The sequence below is a fragment of the Leptosomus discolor genome, chromosome 1 (genome assembly GCF_034619465.1).
Source record: "Leptosomus discolor isolate bLepDis1 chromosome 1, bLepDis1.hap2, whole genome shotgun sequence".
In the NCBI taxonomy this organism is placed as follows: Eukaryota; Metazoa; Chordata; class Aves; order Leptosomiformes; family Leptosomidae; genus Leptosomus; species Leptosomus discolor.
In genome coordinates, this window is record NC_141391.1 from 191,256,960 (window position 1) to 191,274,271 (window position 17,312).

General features: G+C 41.3%; 1 protein-coding gene across 1 annotated transcript in view; it reads left to right on the forward strand.

Moving 5' to 3' along the window:
- The first annotated feature begins 6,134 nt into the window (after positions 1-6,134).
- Positions 6,135-17,312, forward strand: part of CAPZA2 (capping actin protein of muscle Z-line subunit alpha 2) — a 30,001-nt gene continuing 18,823 nt past the window's right edge. The window contains exon 1 of the mRNA XM_086473072.1: positions 6,135-6,204. Coding sequence (XP_086329198.1) covers positions 6,166-6,204 — 39 coding nt within the window. The 5' untranslated portion in view covers positions 6,135-6,165. The remainder of the gene's footprint in view (positions 6,205-17,312) is intronic.

Consider the following 17,312-nt stretch of genomic DNA (forward strand, 5'->3'; position numbering starts at 1 on the left):
CTTACATTGCATCAGAAATAAATAAAACAGCATTGAGAGAAGATATTCTGTAATGAAAGATGTTTTATAAGCAGTCACTAATCTTCTTTGCTTGACAGTACTTCATTTTACATTTCAGAAGGAAATTGGGATTCTTTCATCGGAGAATTTTGGATGAAGCACTTCTGCAAGTCTGACAACATTATCAAACAATAAACTCAAAAAGTCAAAGGGCAGGTGAAGAAAAGAAGTTGGCAGGTAGAGACAACATTTTAAAAGCTAACACTGTGGCTTCAAAATAGTTAACATACTAAGATAGCAAAGGTAACAAACATGTTAGCAGAAACCTACCAACACATACCCCACATATTAATATTACAGGCTTCAGAATCAGAACATGAAATTTTTTGGCACCTCTGAAAATCTGCACGTAAGTTGGATTGTATAAGCATTGCTCCTTCCAAAAGATAGCTGGGACTGACTAGAACTGAAAGTAGATGTTTTAGTATGCAGCACTTCATCCTTATCATCTTCTTGTTGCCTTCAGCTCTTTGCAGATGCTGCTGCACTATTACCCCTTGCCTTCAGAGACCTGAAACCTCCTTATCTCTGCTGGAGCAGGAGCAGCAGCCAACAAGACTTGGGTGTATTTCCTGCCTTCAGTTGCCCTCCTCCAAAATGCTCAATGCTTGCTCTTTTTCACACGACTTTTGCACATACCCATCCTTGAATAAAAATTCTGTATCACAAAGAAATAATCCCACTCTTGGTTCTTGGAAGTGTGCTTTGAAGCACCTCAATATATGGGAGAATTAAATCTTGTTGTAACCAATGAAGTAAACTGCTGGCCTGCATTTTAAGATAAAGCTAAGAAACAACATGGGTATTGAATTCCTAAAACATAGGTAAATGTCAAAAGAAAGGCAGATGTAAGACTTTAAATTTTAATTACATAAGGCAAGATATATAGCTAACTATTCTTGGAGGGGACAGGGTGGAGAAAGAAGCTGAGAAAACTCCCCAGAATAGAAACAGAGTAGGAAGTCACACAGCAAGCCTGGATAATAAATGCAATCCTAAGAGGAACCTAAAAATTACTTCTAGGGTAGGTGTGGTAATAAAGACCCCTAAAACTAACCAAAACAAATGCACTCTAAATATCAAGTTTGTCATCTAAATTATAACATGCATAGTCTCCATGAAAAACATAAAAAACGATGCAAAATTAATAAACCTTGTAAAAAATATTATGGTTGTGAAGCATAAAGAATGTTGTGACAATCTTAAAAATGCCACAGTAAGCAAGGCCGTGAATTTGATGAGCGAAGAAACCAAAGGATAGCAAATTCTAAGGTATCAACAAAAATCTTGATATGACAGAGATTTTTTACAGTGAGAACAATCGTTAACTGGAACAACGTCCCCAGGGAGGTGGTAGAGTCCCCATCACTGGAGGTTTTCAAGATGCAATTGGACAGGGTGCTAGATAATCTCACCTATGCTCCCTTTCCCAAGAAAGGCTGGACCAGGTGATCTTTCAAGGTCCCTTCCAACCTGGGCTGTTCTATGACTCCAATGGGACCTCAACAGTAAGTGAAGGGCTACTGAGTCATTCTCCTGAATATCTGTCATGGCCTAAAAGATCCTAAGTGTTATCTGAGAAGGAAGCTCAGTCTTAGGTTTGCTCTACAGTTGCACTTTATTATAGTTTCCTTCCTGTCACAGCTTTCTTTCCAACACTGTTGTAAGGATTTAACATTCAACTTCTCTAGAACAAACCTATTTGCTTTCGCTGCTAAGGTTCTACAAGGTGCAAAGGGCAAATTGTGAGGTTTGCAAACACCAGCTCCCGCAAAATACAGACACAAATAGGCAGGCAATTCCAAGGCCCTAAGATCTGATACATACTTGGGAACCTCAGGAACTGAGGTATGCCTCCCACCAAGTCCCAGGAATGAGAAGATTTATACCAACAGGTATCAGGATGCAGGGAGACACTTTCCACAGAAAGGAGCAGGCAGCAGGGACACAGCCCGCCACACCTTTCTGGGCACTCCTCCTGTCCCACTGCAAGGAGCACCACCTGAACGGGGCTCAGAGCTTGGCCAGAGTCCACCTTTGTCCTACAAAACATCCTCCATATTACACAAGTAGGCACCAAACACACCTCTCATCAGTTTGTCCTCTGAACAGACGCAACAGGTCAATTGTCAATCGCCTGTCTTGAATAAGAAGAATGAAAATGTACTTTATTTTTTTCTGCATTGTTTATGTCAGTCTTTGGGGCCAGTGCAGAAGGTCAGAGGAACTGTGCTTACTAACCCCTACGTCCCATTCCCTGCTCATCAGACTTCAGGATAGCTTTACCACAGAAACGGCACGTCTCGAGACATTTTGACAGCCTTGCAGGGAGACACTGAAGGAAGGATTGCTGTGCCCTTCCTCCCACTGCTACTCAAGGGCCAGGCCCTACAGAGCCCACACAAAAAGAAATGACAGAAGCAGTACAGCAAAATAGCAAAGTACTTAGTTGGTACTCTATCATGTCCAATTAAATCAAGTAGAACACAATAACCGTTTTTTTGGGTTTGTTTTTTTTTTATTTTATTAATTTGTTTTTCTCTCATTACATCAGTGAACCACACACTGCTCATCAAACAGATCTGCTAGCCCACGGTGAGCTTCATGTAGTGAGACCAGACATCTACTAAGACACGAGCTAGCTAGTTAGCAATAGAATGTTTTGCTGTTCTGTATGTGACTGTAGTGCAAATTAACTTTTGATCAATGTGTAGGGACACCGGCACATGAAAAAGATTGCTAGTGTGGGTGAATTTTACAGCATGAGAAGATTTACTGCCTGGAAATTGGCTGTATTCAATTTAAAGCAGCAAGTAAAGATGCATGACTTCAGTAAGAGGCATATAAATTCCAAACTAACTCAGGTATCACTGCTATTTCCTAAGTCACTTCTTAATCTCGACATCCTTAAGCCTCACATCTTGAAATTTGCTCTGCATCTTCAGGATTATTTTTAGTTGTCCTTTAAATTCTCTCTGAAATTTCCATATTCTTCCTGAAAAGACACACAAGCACTCCAAACACTGAGTCACAAGGCAAGATTTCTGTGTGATTATTCATTTCCCATTAAGTCCTAAGGTCAGAATAAAGCACCTGCCGGGGTACTATGCAGAAAGTTACCATTATTATCTACAATGACTACACAGTCCTCCTCTGAATCATTCATTTCATCATGCTAATTTCAGCAAAGAAAAAACCTTGTGTAAACATGGTACATCCAACTAACAGATACATTAACTCATGAAAAAACTATTCATGTCTACCTGGTTAAGACTTTTTGAACTATCCTCTCAATGCATATTAAATAAAGCAACATCCTTGTCAACATCCCCTAGCTAGCAAATCCCAAGGAGTGTTAATGTCTATGTTTAGCCCATATCCAGGGCTAAACTGTAAGTTGCTCTGTCACCTGATGACCCCTCACCAGACAGGAAGGGGAATCAGGAAAAAGAGATCTGTGAGCTGAAGTGAAAACAGATTTAACGAAATAGGACTAATACCAACAAAGGTACACAAAGCTATACTCGGCCAAATGAATGTGCAGTGGTCACAACTGACAGGAGAGTAGTCCTTGGGAACAGGGAGAGGCCAGAGGAGGAACCCCACAGGAGCTCCCCTTCCTCAGCAAACCTCCCCCCTTTACAATGACCATGACATTATGGGATGGGCTACACTTGTAGCTCCCTCAGGTCATGTGCCCTGGCTGACTCCAAACTGCTAACAGCCTGCCCAGCGTGGCTGGGCTGTGATTCTATCACCCCAGCCAAATCAGGACAGTGAAAAATTAACAAAAGCATTTCACAGACATCCTTACCTAGTTACTCTTAAGACTCCCAGTGGAAGTTATAAAGTCCTGTTGCATGAAACTGAATGTTATGCAACGTTTTCGCCTGCTAGAGACCATTACCTTTTATTAATGAGTCCAAATAATATACACGAGATGTTCCAAAACCAAACAACCTTTAGATGTACCTTTTCTGCTCTACGCTTCACCACTCTGTATCTTGTAATGGCCTTATTAGGTTTGGTTGTCCTTTATTTTGTTCCTGACATGAATAAACTACTGTCCATTACATTTATCCTCCATGGCTGCAGGTATTTTAAATCTCTCTTCAACTTTCCTGAACTAGACACATTGTTCAACTCATACACTCATTATTTTTACTTTTCTTCATTTTCATCCTTTTCAAACATTCATTTCTGGTGCCATTGTAACTTCCATGTATCCATTTTACTGTAACAATTTCTTGTCCAGTATCACCTTCCTTCATTTCCATGCAACCATCCTGTTAGGGCACCTAGAATGACAGCCTTGAAAAATTCTACAGATATTGGCAGTATTTTGCTATATTGCATGTGACAGCATTAATCACCGTGTACAAATACTCATGCAAGAAAGACAGATGTGGATGAACTCTCTATCATAACAAGATCCTTTGGCTAGAAGCTGGCTACACTCATGCCACTAACTATGACTGAATGTATCTTGACACCTGTGATTTTTCCAGTCAATGATCAGCTTTTCCTTGTCCATCATAACTGGGGTGAAGTACACTGTGCTGGACATTAAGAAAATGTATTTTCTGAACGTCACCAAAGAGTTAGCACTGGACATGTAATTCCTCCACCATACTTCCTTCAGTGTGAAGTAACGATAAAAACTTTATTCTTCCCACACATCAGGAACAGAGCATTAAGAAGTTCAACTTATTCTCTAGCAAGATCAGGTGGTCCATGGTAGACCATATTTCATCTAACAAATTAGAACTTTATTTTAGAAATAATTCTGCTCTTATTCTTCTGAAATGTCTCTGACTTTGAAACAGCCAATGGCCACTCTGGCATAATACACCAGCCTTTTTTTCCACCCTGAAGAACAAGGTCTAACCATCAATTTCAAAGTTATACAAGACTCTACTCACTAACTTTGCTATACTAATCATATCTTTCTCAAGCTCCGAATTGTCTTACATAGCTGAGTTTCCTAACATTAATACGCAGTAAACTGAAAGATGTGCCCCTTACAAAGAATGTAACATTTGGATTTACTTCATAGTGCTTTAGGTTTGTCCCTTTTTAGAACGTGGAACGAGGACATTTTGTTCTCTCAGCTGCCCTTGCTCTTATATCATCCCGGAAAGTGGCACCTATATTAATGAGATGAAGCCTACAGACACCCAATTTTATTCAGACTTTACCCCAGGGTTCCACAAAACCCAAACACTCTACTTGGCTAACACCAGTATTTCCCATGTTCTTTCTACATTCAATCAAGGAACAGAAATGATTTCTCAAAAAGGTCATCTGACTCCTCTTTTGTTTCCTTTTCAGGCCTCTGCAGTTTTTCACTTTCTGCAGAACGGAGCCTGCCACTGTCTCTCTGTTGCCAGAACAGATCATCAAAGCAGCTTATCCATTTCCCCAGTCTGACTTTGGTCCTGGAAGAAAACAAAACTTCCCATTGTCTACCTGACCCTTGAAGAATAGTTCAACAATCCTCATTAGAATGAAGTCACTGAGGAGGATGACCACCTCCTGCGCCACGGCTGGCTGGAAGCGAGGAAGCGCTCCCAGGAAGCGCCAACACATACAGCCGCCTTCTCTCACCGCTCCCTGGGCACCTGCCTGCCCCTGGGTCACTGCTGGAACGGGATACAGAATTTCACGGGCCTCAAACCCACACAGCTAGAGCTACACAAATGTCTTCTTTCCTCTATTGCAGTTTTCCTCGAAACTTCTATAATGTCTTCTTCCAGGGAATCTTTGCAGGCCGCCATCTCAAATGCCACTCTGTGTACCTACAGTCTGCTTCCTCAGCCGCTCGACCCCGCCAGCTGGGGAACTGCGTCCCCCAAGCCCGCCCTGCCTGCCTGCCTGCCTGCCTGCCTGCCTCCCGGCCGCCCGGCCGGCCCGCCGGCCGCCCCGCCTGCCCGCCGGCCGCCCGGCCTGTCACCCTGCCTGCCCGCCCGCCGCCCGGCCGCCCCGCCCCCCGCATGCGCACACACGGCGATTCCCCAACAAGCCGCGCCGCGCGCGGGGGGGCCCCGCCCTTCCTGCCCGGGAGGGAGGAGACGGGGGCGGCGGCGGCCAGAGCCAGACGGGAAGATGGCGGACCTGGAGGAGCAGCTGTCCGACGAGGAGAAGGTGGGGGTGGGTGGGGGTGCTGCGCCGAGCTGGGCCGCTCTTTCGTCCCCCGACCCCCTGAGCCGGGCGGCCTCGGGGCGAGCTCGGCTCTCGCCCTGGGAGGTATTTTTACCGCCGGCCCGCGGCCAGGCCTGTCAGCCAAGGGGGCGGGAGGAAGGTCGGCGGCGAGGCCAAGGAAGAGGGCTGGCCCGGCCGCCGCGCCGGCCCCGGCGCATCTCCCGCCGCTCCTTGTACGGTGCGGGCCCGGCGGGGGTGGGGCCCGGTGGCCGCCCTGCCGGCTCCCCGCTGCCGCCGGGGCGGCGGGCACGGCCGCTGCGTGCCGCCGCCCCCGCCCGGTGTGTGGCGGAGGGGACGGTGAGCCGGGGACGGGAGGCAGAGGCAGAAAAGACGCGGAGAGGCTCTCCCCTCCCCTTCCCCCACCTCCATTTCCCGTCTCCGAGGCGCCTTGCCCGTGCTAGCCGGCTGCTCCAGCGCCCCGGCGCTGCCCTCCACGCAGAGGGGCTCTGTGCCGCGGCCCTGGCCCCGGAGCTAGGCCGGCCTCGGCCTCGCCTTTTACTCCGGCAGGCTCCGGGAGGAGATGGGAGACGGGAGATTTAGGAAAGGAGGTGGGGTGGGGGGATGAGGGAGGCTGTTTTACTTCCTATTAGGAGAGAGTAATTGGGGAAGTGTAAGGTCAAGGAGCAGAGGGGCCGTGTTAACGAGGTGTACGTGTAATGTATTTTTATGGCAGTTGGAAACTCCCTAGGTTTAAGACAGACTTTTCCAGAAAAAAATCTCACAAGGACCAGGGGGTCTCGTAAGACCTCAGTTATCAGTGCTCCTTGTCTTCTCCTGTTGGATCCAGCTTCATGACAGCTGCCTGTTCAGAGCTAGGGTGTGGTGTTTTGTGTACATGGTCCTGGTGCACTGCTCATGTCTTTATGTAATGCACGGTATTATTCATTTTTTACTTTAAAAAGTAGTTTTTAATGGCTATGGAAGCTCTGAGATTACTTATATGTGAGAGACATTAATAAGTGGTATTTCAAACTTCTTTGAAGTTAGAAGAAGGATGTCTAAAACATCTAAGTGGTTACGATAAGGCAGATTTTCTGCATGTTTGAGGTTAACAGGTCCACCTTTCAGAACTAGAGGTACACTGGTATGCCAAGAGATGCATAGCACCATGATCTCATTGTCTTTTTTCCCAAGAGGCTTTAAGACTGTGCCCTTCTCTACTTCATTCACATTTAAATGCCACCTCTCTGTTGGTATAAGTAGTAACATAATCAAGAAGTGTAGGTCGTAATCCATGATTCTTTTAGCCCCTTATAGAAAATACATGCAGATGGCTTTTGGAAAGATGAAGATTCCACAACCTCCTTGGGCAACCTGTGCCAGTGCTTGGTCACCCCTGCAGTAAGAAAGTGTTTCCTTATGCTCAGATGGCACCTCTTGTATTTCATTTTGTGCCCATTGCCTATTGTCCTGTCAAATAATAAAAGGTACAATGACAGTTTTATCTTGTCTCTGTATGATCTGAGAGGCACTGCCTGTACTTTTGTGACTGATGGAGTTAAGTTCTGAATTTTCTTCTGTCCATTAATTTCAGTGTTTCTTTTCTCTGAAAATGGGTGCAGACCTTCTAGAGACACATCCTGCCTTGGTATAAGTGAATAGAATCAGCACTCTTCCATTGTAAATTTAGATTGATTCCTTTATCTCCTATACAAAATTGATTGTTATATATGAGTGGAATTTTCCAAGCCTGGCAGTATTTTATTGGTGAATAACATGAAGATGGGCAACACTGCAAACTCACTCAAAAAAAGCAGGCAGATACCCATGCAGATCTTGTGATGCCTTAAGATTTTAATTCTGATACATTTAAGTTGTGTTATTGTTTTACAATAAAAGTGTTATCTCAAACATTCAGTGTTACTGAGCTAAAAAAAAAAAATCAGCTGGATAGCATTTGAAAAGCACACCCTTCTCACCATCCAGTTAGGACTATAAATAAATGTGGGAGTAGAGGCAGACAGATGGATGTTCATTTTCTTGGGGAATAAGTCTCATTGCTGCTTTATATACTTTTCTCCCATGATATAGAACGGGTAGTATTAAAGGCTGATGCAGATGATGTTCATGGTAGTTTTATAGGTAATTTCGGTAGAGACATAATTGCAACACCAGTCAAAACTACTGAAATTCAAGGAGGGAAGAAGGTAAACAAAATAACAGAAATTTTTTGTACCAGACTCCTAATAATGCTGTAAAAGCATGAGTAAATAGGAGATCAGGTTATGCAGTGATACAACAAGTTCTGAAAGGTCTTTGATTCATGTCAGTAGATTTAAGTGTTGAGAAGGCAGTAAGCAGTTCCATTTGTAGCGGCTGTACCTTCCTGTTGCTATCTAGCAGTCAGTTTAAGGTGGCGGTATTTAGCTCTGACATAATTCGGGTTTAAAACTTGTGGTGTTTAGCGTAATTGAGAATACAGAAAGAGCATGGACTGGAATAGTGGCAAAACAGTTACAGTTCAGGTAAAGAAGTTCTAAAATCAACGAAGGAGAAGAACCAGTTGCCAGAAAGAAGATGATTTCAATATGCAGGATTGCGTAACTGGTTTTGACCCTGGTCTTGTTGCTTAGAGTCACATTTCAGCATGAGATTTTACTGAAGCCTTGCTTATCTTTCAAAGTGATGATACTAAGTGTGAGGATAAATTTGAAAAAGCTTTTTTAAAAAAATCCGAGAACTATTTGTAGTAAATACAGTATGTAAGATTTGTGTATGTTCGAAGACCGAAAATTGGGCTATTGCCAGTGAAAGTTACTGGCTTTAGCATCCAGTACCTGAGATTTTCCAGTGCTAAAACCAGCTTTTGTGAGACATCGTGTTTTGTAGTTGCTTTATTCGTGTAGATGACTGAAAGTTCAGAAGCTTTTAGATAGGTAGAAAAATTAAGTTTATGTTTGGTTCAGTCCATGATTCCAAAATGAGGTGTGAGAAGTGGAAGTCTTGAAGCCCTGAACTCTTAAGGGAGATGGCAGTGGGCAGTCATCACAGCCCTTCCTGCAGGTATTGCATCCTCACTTAACAAGTTTTGAATGCAAAATCTATTTGTCCAGCACACTTGAATTAATTGTGTTAAATTCTAGTAACCATTTTTTGCAGTTTGATTTTATTTCAGTTTCTGTATAAATTATTTTCCTACCTGTGGCTATGTCAAACTAATAAGCGTATATAAAAATGTTTTTAATGAGCATATTAGTGTGAATATAAAAGCTAAAATTTATCTGCGTGAATATAGGCAATGATTAACAGAAGGTACTGATGTTACTGTAGAAGTTACATTTACTAATGTAAATATTCATTAACAAACAACAGCAGAAATGGGAAACGACAAACTATTTAAATCATAAAACTAGTGTTCTGCAGTCCATTTTTGGTGACTCAGAGGGGTGTGTTTACTGTAGACTTTTTTTTTGCATGAATCCTGTTCTCTACAGAGCACAGGAGTTAAATAGCTATGTTGATATCAAGATTAAAGCCTCAGAAAATTGGGATGCCTCCAGGGAGCAAAGGGGAGAATTTTTGTAGGAAAGGATACCACATAATTTTTTCAATGCAAAATTAGCTCTTTCTTTATTTAAAGTGTTGAGCATATAAATATGGGAATTGTCAAACATGGTTTAAAAAAAAAAAAAAGAACCACACCTCTTTCAGTAAGGTTATGTCTCAGTAGTTCCACTTGTTCAGGAAGGTGGGGTTTAACAGTAGGTCAGCTTGCTGTAATTAGAGCAAAATTTCTCTTCTGATAAGGAAGTAGTCTCATTTATGACAGTGAGCCAGCATTGCTTCCAGGTATTTCCTGGTGTATTAGTTAAACTTTGTAACGTCTTAAATTAGGTGTCAAAACCTACAAATCTAAGTAATAAACATGGCTGTCTTGCACCAACAAAACTCTGTGGTGTAGTTTTATCAGATTGTTTAAGGAAAACTTGTTTCTTTAGTCAGTGCTTTGAGGTGAAAAGTCTAGGCCAGTGAAATGCATTCTCTCGTGTGTGTAAAAAATGTAGTGCATTGACAGCAGATTGCACCTGCACGTACAAGCCCACTGGTGTGGGAAGTTCAGGTGTTGCCTTAATGCAAACATAAACCTTTTCCCTGAAACTCCTTTGGGAGCAGTAACAGAATTCTTTCACAAAATCTGTTACTTTTTAACAATCTTTGCATATATTAAAGCAACGCATGTGCTCTGAATCATTTGTTTTTGAAGGATCTTGAATTCTGACTTTTAGAATTGCCCTGAATGAGACTTGGAGACCATAGATAATTAGAAGCAGAATGCGTTGGAGTAGAAGCAGGGTTTGAATAGCCTTTTCTGGGTATAATTGCACTGTAATCTGTAAGGTAGACTTAAGGTAAAGTTTTGCAAGTGTCTTTAATGCCCATTCCTTGTAGTTCATCAGTGTTACGTGTTGTTTTATATTTAAAAGTGCAGCTTTGCTGATGTGTCTAGCAGGAGGACCTTGTGAGCTTTCTAGTTGTTGTTTGAATCTAAATTTGGAATGGAACTGGAAATGCTTTAGCAGGTTCTGATGAAAGGTTGAAAAACCTTCATCAACCATAAATGTGAAGTAACTCAGTTACTCTTTAAGCGTATCTTCTGTTTAATTTACTATGTTATCAAAGCTGTGAAATTTAACATTTTTCCACAAGTGAAATGTAACAGAAGTTGTGTGAAAGGAATTGTTTTTACAAAGGTGAGGTTAAACTTGGTGGTTACACTTTGATAACATTTTGAGGAAATTCTTTAATAAGAATAAGGAAGTTGGGAGTGCCTCTCAGACTGACATGTAATTCTGAGCATAGCGCTCCTTCCAAGGTTAAGATTTTTATGTACATGCTGAGATATCATAGTGTGTGGTCTTGAGTTAGGAATTAATTTTTTTTAAAAATGGGCCAATACCTGGAGGTTGAAGGACAGAACAGAAATTTTAAATCGCTGTGTTGGGAAATTACAGGAGGGTTGAACACTGAGAAAATGGTCATGTACTGTATGCATAACTGCAAATAATAACTTCATTTATTTGTGGAGTCATACAGGCTGGAAGAAACTTCTGGAGGTAACTCGAATTCTGCTTGGTCGAAGTGGGCCAGCTTAGATCAGGTTGCTTAGGGACTTGCACTCTGAGGTTTGGGTGTCTCCAAGGACGGAGACGGCACAGGCTCCCTGCGTGATGTGTTGCAATGTTTGACTACACCCATGGTCAGAAACTTTTCCCGATATTTAATTGTGACTAGTGCTGCTCATCTTTTCTTTCTGCACCTCCATAGAAAGTTATTTTGCAAAGCAAAATTGTCTACATTTTTGGTGAGTTAAAACTAACACCTGAAGCTTGAAGATACATACAAATGAAACTTGTTATTCTAAATATAAGATCAGCGATTTCTAAAACTGCAGTTCGTATATTCTTTTGTTGTTAGTAGTTTGAAGAAATCAGGTACTTTTTGTGGATTCTGACTTTTACTGTGTCATACATGTCTTTATAAATCATGCATTTATAATGCACTGGCACCTCAGGACCATCAAAAGCCCTGTTCTTGCTGCCTTTGTGCTCTCAGAAGTCTTGCGGAAGCTGCTACCCAGGAAACCTCACAGTTTAAGTAAATATGAGAAACCAAATGAACCAAAAATAGAGAAGAGTAATAGAACAAATTATTGGCAAATCCAGTAATGAAACCAGAGATATCACAATAATTTATGATATAACAAATGAGGTTCTGTTGCCCACCAACACAGTCCTCAACCTACACATCTGCAGCGAAATACCATCTTTGGTTGATTTCAGTTTTGGCAGCCGAAGAGAAATAGGATAAAGGTTTTAGCCATATTTAACAAATCAGTGTATTTTTTTCAGGCAGCACTGTATAATATTCACTTCCAGTTTCTGAAAGCAGGCTGTAAAGGCGTTTGAAATGAAAGAAATGAAAGCAAATTTTTCAGCATATGGAAACTACTTTTTTTATTCTTGAGAAGCTTTTAAAATGTAAAATATTTCAAATACTTTCCTAACTTGACAGAAGGCATTAAAACTTTCAAACTAATAGGTAACTTTGAGGGAGAATTTTAAGTCCCTGGAATTGGGAGGGGGAGGTGTACAGTTAAGGTGGCATCTTATTCTATGACTTTTGATAAAGGCATTTTTCATAGGGCAAGCTCTGGTATTGTTCCTTTTCTCTCCCTGCTACTATTGAATCCAGGCTTGGTGTCCTTGGAGTATCTAATCATAAATAATCGTCTTGGAGTAATAGGAAGGATCACTTTAAAAAATTAGGGTTTGTGGTGAAAGAATGCTTTGCAAATGTGAACCAAGTGCTTTTAGGTTATAGCAGATAACACTCTGTGAAGAGTGCCAAGAAAGAGGGATCTCATTGCTGCAACTGAGGAGCACGTGTAGAGCTAAGAGACATCTTGATTCTGTATGTGGGAGATGGTGCTATCGGCTTCTTTCTTTGTGAAGCCATTTCTTACACCTTTTACTTCTCAAACGAAAGTTAAAGCTTTTGCTTTTCACTATGTGTAAAGTTTTACCACTTCGGTTTTCAATGAATGACTTTTGCAAGGAAAAGCTGGGGGGGTTATGTTTGTTATCTGTTGTCTGTCTGATCTGTAAGCAAGGTATGCAATTGCGCAGCTTCTAAATGTTCTGTGGATAAGATTTACTCATAAATTTACATCAGACCAATGACTGCATTAGACGTTTGTCAAATCATGTGAAATTTCTATTTAGCAAAGGGAGTGCTAGCCTTTAGCATGCTTCCCAAAACAATATTTTGTTTCTTGAGTTGATTATGTATGTTGGGGTTTGACCTTACAATGAAATAGGAGGTACCAAAGAATGATGGAGTTTGAGATATTGGTATTTTAAAGCACCCAATGCGTAGTCTCCCGAGACTGGAACTTAATGCTACTTTATTGGACACGTCTCCTTTTCATCCTTTTCCTTTTTTTTTTTCTCCTTTCCTTTTTTTTTCCTGGTTATTGAAAGCGACTTCTGAGTTGTGAACCTGAGATATTCTTTTTTTGGTTGGTTGGTTTTGCATTGTGGTTTTTTTTCCCTGCTGGTGGCTCATATTATGAGCTTTCCTGTACATAACTGGAAAAAGGACCTACTACATTAAAGATAAAAACTTGCAGTAAAGACGCTGCAGGAAGAATATTCTGTATGACAAATTTGGGACATGTAACGCTATCAATAATTCTAAAATCACTTCAGCATGTATGTGGTTTACTCAGCTTATTTATTTTCCAGCCAACTGCTGAGAAGACATAGGCTTTCAGAGAAATACAGATGTGGGGAAAAATGTTATAATGTATTCTACTGCCTGTATAATAATTACAAGCAAATTTTTTCAGTTCAGAGATTTAGTAATTGGTGGTGATAGCTGAAGCTAAAGTTCCAGGTTGATCTTGGTCCTTTAATGTCTACAAACAAAACGTTCTTGTTCCACTAATTTGAAACCAGTACAGTTCTTTTAATATGTTTCTGAATTAAAATGAGAAGTGCATGACACAAAAAGGCATCCAGTTAGATGTAGTCAGGAGTAATAAAAGTAACTGCAAAATGACATGGGGGGAGATTTATCTTCTCTATTTTTTTTTTCTAGTTAGAGCTGTGTATTACCCAAGTAACATACATCACTTTAATATTACTCTTTGCTATCTGTACCTGATACAATGACTTTCAGAAGTCCTTTTCTGGGTTTGTTTTTTTTAATCTTTATCTTAACATGATGTGGTGTGTAAAGCGATCTTAAGATGGATCTGCTGAATACACTGGATACACTGCTGCTGAAAAGCCCCACGGTGAAACAATCAACACCTTTCAAAATGGTTATTTTTGTGAAAATAGATCTCATTATCCAGGTCCATTCTTCAGGTAGAAAGAATGCAGCTATGATACCTCACGCTGTGTAAGACTTACTTTTTGCACTACTATTAAGTGCTGGTACAGTTACATACTCTTAAATACTTGTGTATTAAAACTAATTGAGGAAGACACTTGTTCTACAGAGGCAATGCCGCTTCACAGAATCACAGAATATTAGGGGTTGGAAGAGACCTCGAAAGACCATCTAGTCCAACCTCCCTGCCAGAGCAGGACCACCTAGAGCAGGTCACTGAGAGTCCAGCTTCAGGCTATTACCGTGAAGGAAATGCCTGTTCAGTCAAAGCCATAGGCATGGAATGTGCCCCTCCTTTCCTGTGCCACAGCACCACATTTTTGTAATGTTTTCTGCCTCAGCTCTCCCAGAAGCAGAAGTGAATTGAATCCTACAGTGCATTTTTCAAATGGAGCTTGGTAGGAAAACAGTTGCAACACTACTTTTTATACCCATTCCCGCTCTACCAGAGTTGTTGCCTTTGCTCCATATTTGTGTGAGATGCTGCATGCTTCAGGGTGCTTCTTCACTATTTGAAATTGTACCCGTGGGTGTGGGTAGAGGTTTCATGACATGCTGAGAAGACAGTTTGCTGCTGATGTGGGATAATCCCTTCTTCACATATACGTTCTCAGAGTTTGTTTGGCTGCTTGAAGGCTTATTCGCCTCACTAAACTGGTAGCAGCAAGAAGCTATGATTATTTAAGGCTCTCTTGATAGGTGGCTTGGCTGCTATGTTCTTAGCACCTTCTAAAGCTGTTCTTTAGCTAGATCAGTTTGCTTCTCTGGATGCTCACATAAATAGATGAGCACTGGTGATACAAAGGATTTTGTAAAAATGGATCACGGGAATTTGGGATGGATCCATTTGTAAAAATGGATCACGGGAGGATCACACTTATTTGGGAGGAAGCAAGGAGATTAGTCCTTTTGGTGGCAGCAGCAGCATGGTCTTAGGTCAGTTTATGACACTTAAAAAACACCCTCAGCTCTTTTTTTATTTTAAAAGATGCATTGTAGTTGCTGATGTAACACCCTGGGAAGTATCTGACCTAAGATTTTAATAAGCAATTGCAGTCAATAATGCAAAGTATCTGTCCATCCAAAGGAGAAGCCAGTTACATTTTGTTTAAATGTTGAAGGTTTGCAAACTCGAAAACAACATTGGTGTTTGCAGTACTGCTAGATCATCAGGCATCGTACCTTGCAAATGATTGAAGGTTAGACTCTGTTCTTTGTGCTACATATATCAATGCAAAATTAATTTGGACTGGTAGAAGATGTTAGAGCGGTTTTGTTGTGCGTTAGGAAGTAAAGCTGCATATTGCAAAGTGACAGCCTAATGGACTCAAAACATGAGTTCGAATCCAACTCGGAACTCAATAAAGCTAGGCAAGTCTTTTGTCCAGTATCGCTCCAGGTAGTACAAGCAGCATCCCGGGATGACTTGCACGTTATTGTGAATGTGAATTACGGGGTCTTGGGAGGATTGGAACTTACCTAGTTTGAATCAGCTTAACTTGGTTAAAATCAGCTTAATATTTCTGTAACTACGGACTAATTGTGAGAAACCACTGTAGCAACCTGTAAATAGGGTTCACTGCTGTTTGCTTACTCGCCTGCAGAAAGGCTTTGAACCAACAAGCACTATGGCAGAAGGCCTCGCTTTGGGAATAGGGCAATGGACTTTTTGCTGAACCAAAGAGCTCCCTTCTCCCAAATGTGATCTCCCATGTACTTCTTTGCTGAACATGGGCTCCTGTGAGTGGGAGATTTGTTTTATAAGGAAGCAGAGGTGCTCTCAGGAATACAGAATATAAATGCATGATACACAGTGCCTTGTTCCTGCTGTAAGACTTCCTGTGATCACTGATAAAAGTAACTGCTGGAAACGCTTTTTTTTTTCCTGTGATTAGCAGCTAAGTTGTCTTTGAGTGGAAACGTATTGTGGAGGTCTTCTGTTACTTTTTTTTTCCCCCCCACTTCCAAATTGTCATGCCGTTTTTAGGTTAAAAGGGCTTTTGACATCTACTTCACTCTTTCATTTTTATTGCTGTGGAGCAGTAAACTTTAACCTGTTATGTGTGTAGAAGAAGGGTGGGTCTCCCTGCCGCAAGGAGTTCACAGCTGAACTTGAAATAAGTGGTGTGTAAGAAGGAGTAATGGCAACGTAGGTGGTTTCACAGTATCTTGCTTACCAGCACCTTTTTTTGCACAGTGTGGCTTGTTGATTGAAGGACTGAGCTGTCAGGGTGCCTGGCAAATACAGCTGGATTTCAATTAACTTAAAAAGGGAAAAAGAGAAAGGGGGAAAAAAAAAGCTAACTCAAGTTTTAATGCCTCTAGTATTGTTAGGTGTACCCTAGCTGATTATTGGGAATGAGCATATCAGAGTGGAGCTGACAGTGGGGTGGTGTTGCAGGAGCCCCTGCACTTCTGGGAGCCTGTATTCATGCCCATATATAGGCACATACAGTGCAGAAGGTCGGGCTTTTTCAGTTCCGATGTGCCAGGAACAGGAAGAGTGGTTTGGGGGCATTTGAAGCCACTGCGTTCAACTTTAAAATAAAACAAACCTCAGAATATCTCAGACTGGAAAAGGTAGAGTAGTCGGATTTTGCTATTTGTGTGATAGGTGTCATGCCTTGAGAGAAATGAGATTGTGAAATAAAGGCAGAAGTATGAAAACAAGGCAGATTTGGCAAAACTGACAGCATTCTGTACATTACTACCTCTGTGCCTGTGTCATCTGAAAACTGTAAATACTATAGTAACTGAGTGTAGGCATTTGTTGCTAGACCAGTTGTTTTAGTCTCTAGCAGAATGAAGAATTGGGCGTTATTATGCCAAAAATCCATGCCCATCAACTACAACAAACCTGTCCTTTTCTCTATTGCTAAGCTTCTCAGTCTGAATTCTTACCGTAATTTGAATAGTTTACTTCATAAAATCAAAAAGCTCTTGGCCTCACTTGAAATGAGAAAGTAAATCTTGCTGGATCTTACTTACTGATATCAGACTTCCACTTAAGCAAGGCTGTGACGTCTGTATATGTGAAAATTGAGAACACCTGCAGCAGTGTATGCTTCCCTTCTCAATGTTTCAAAAGATATATATATATAAAAAAATAATTTTAAAAGTCCTCTCAGCTTCTGTATGATTTGTCCAAATTAATC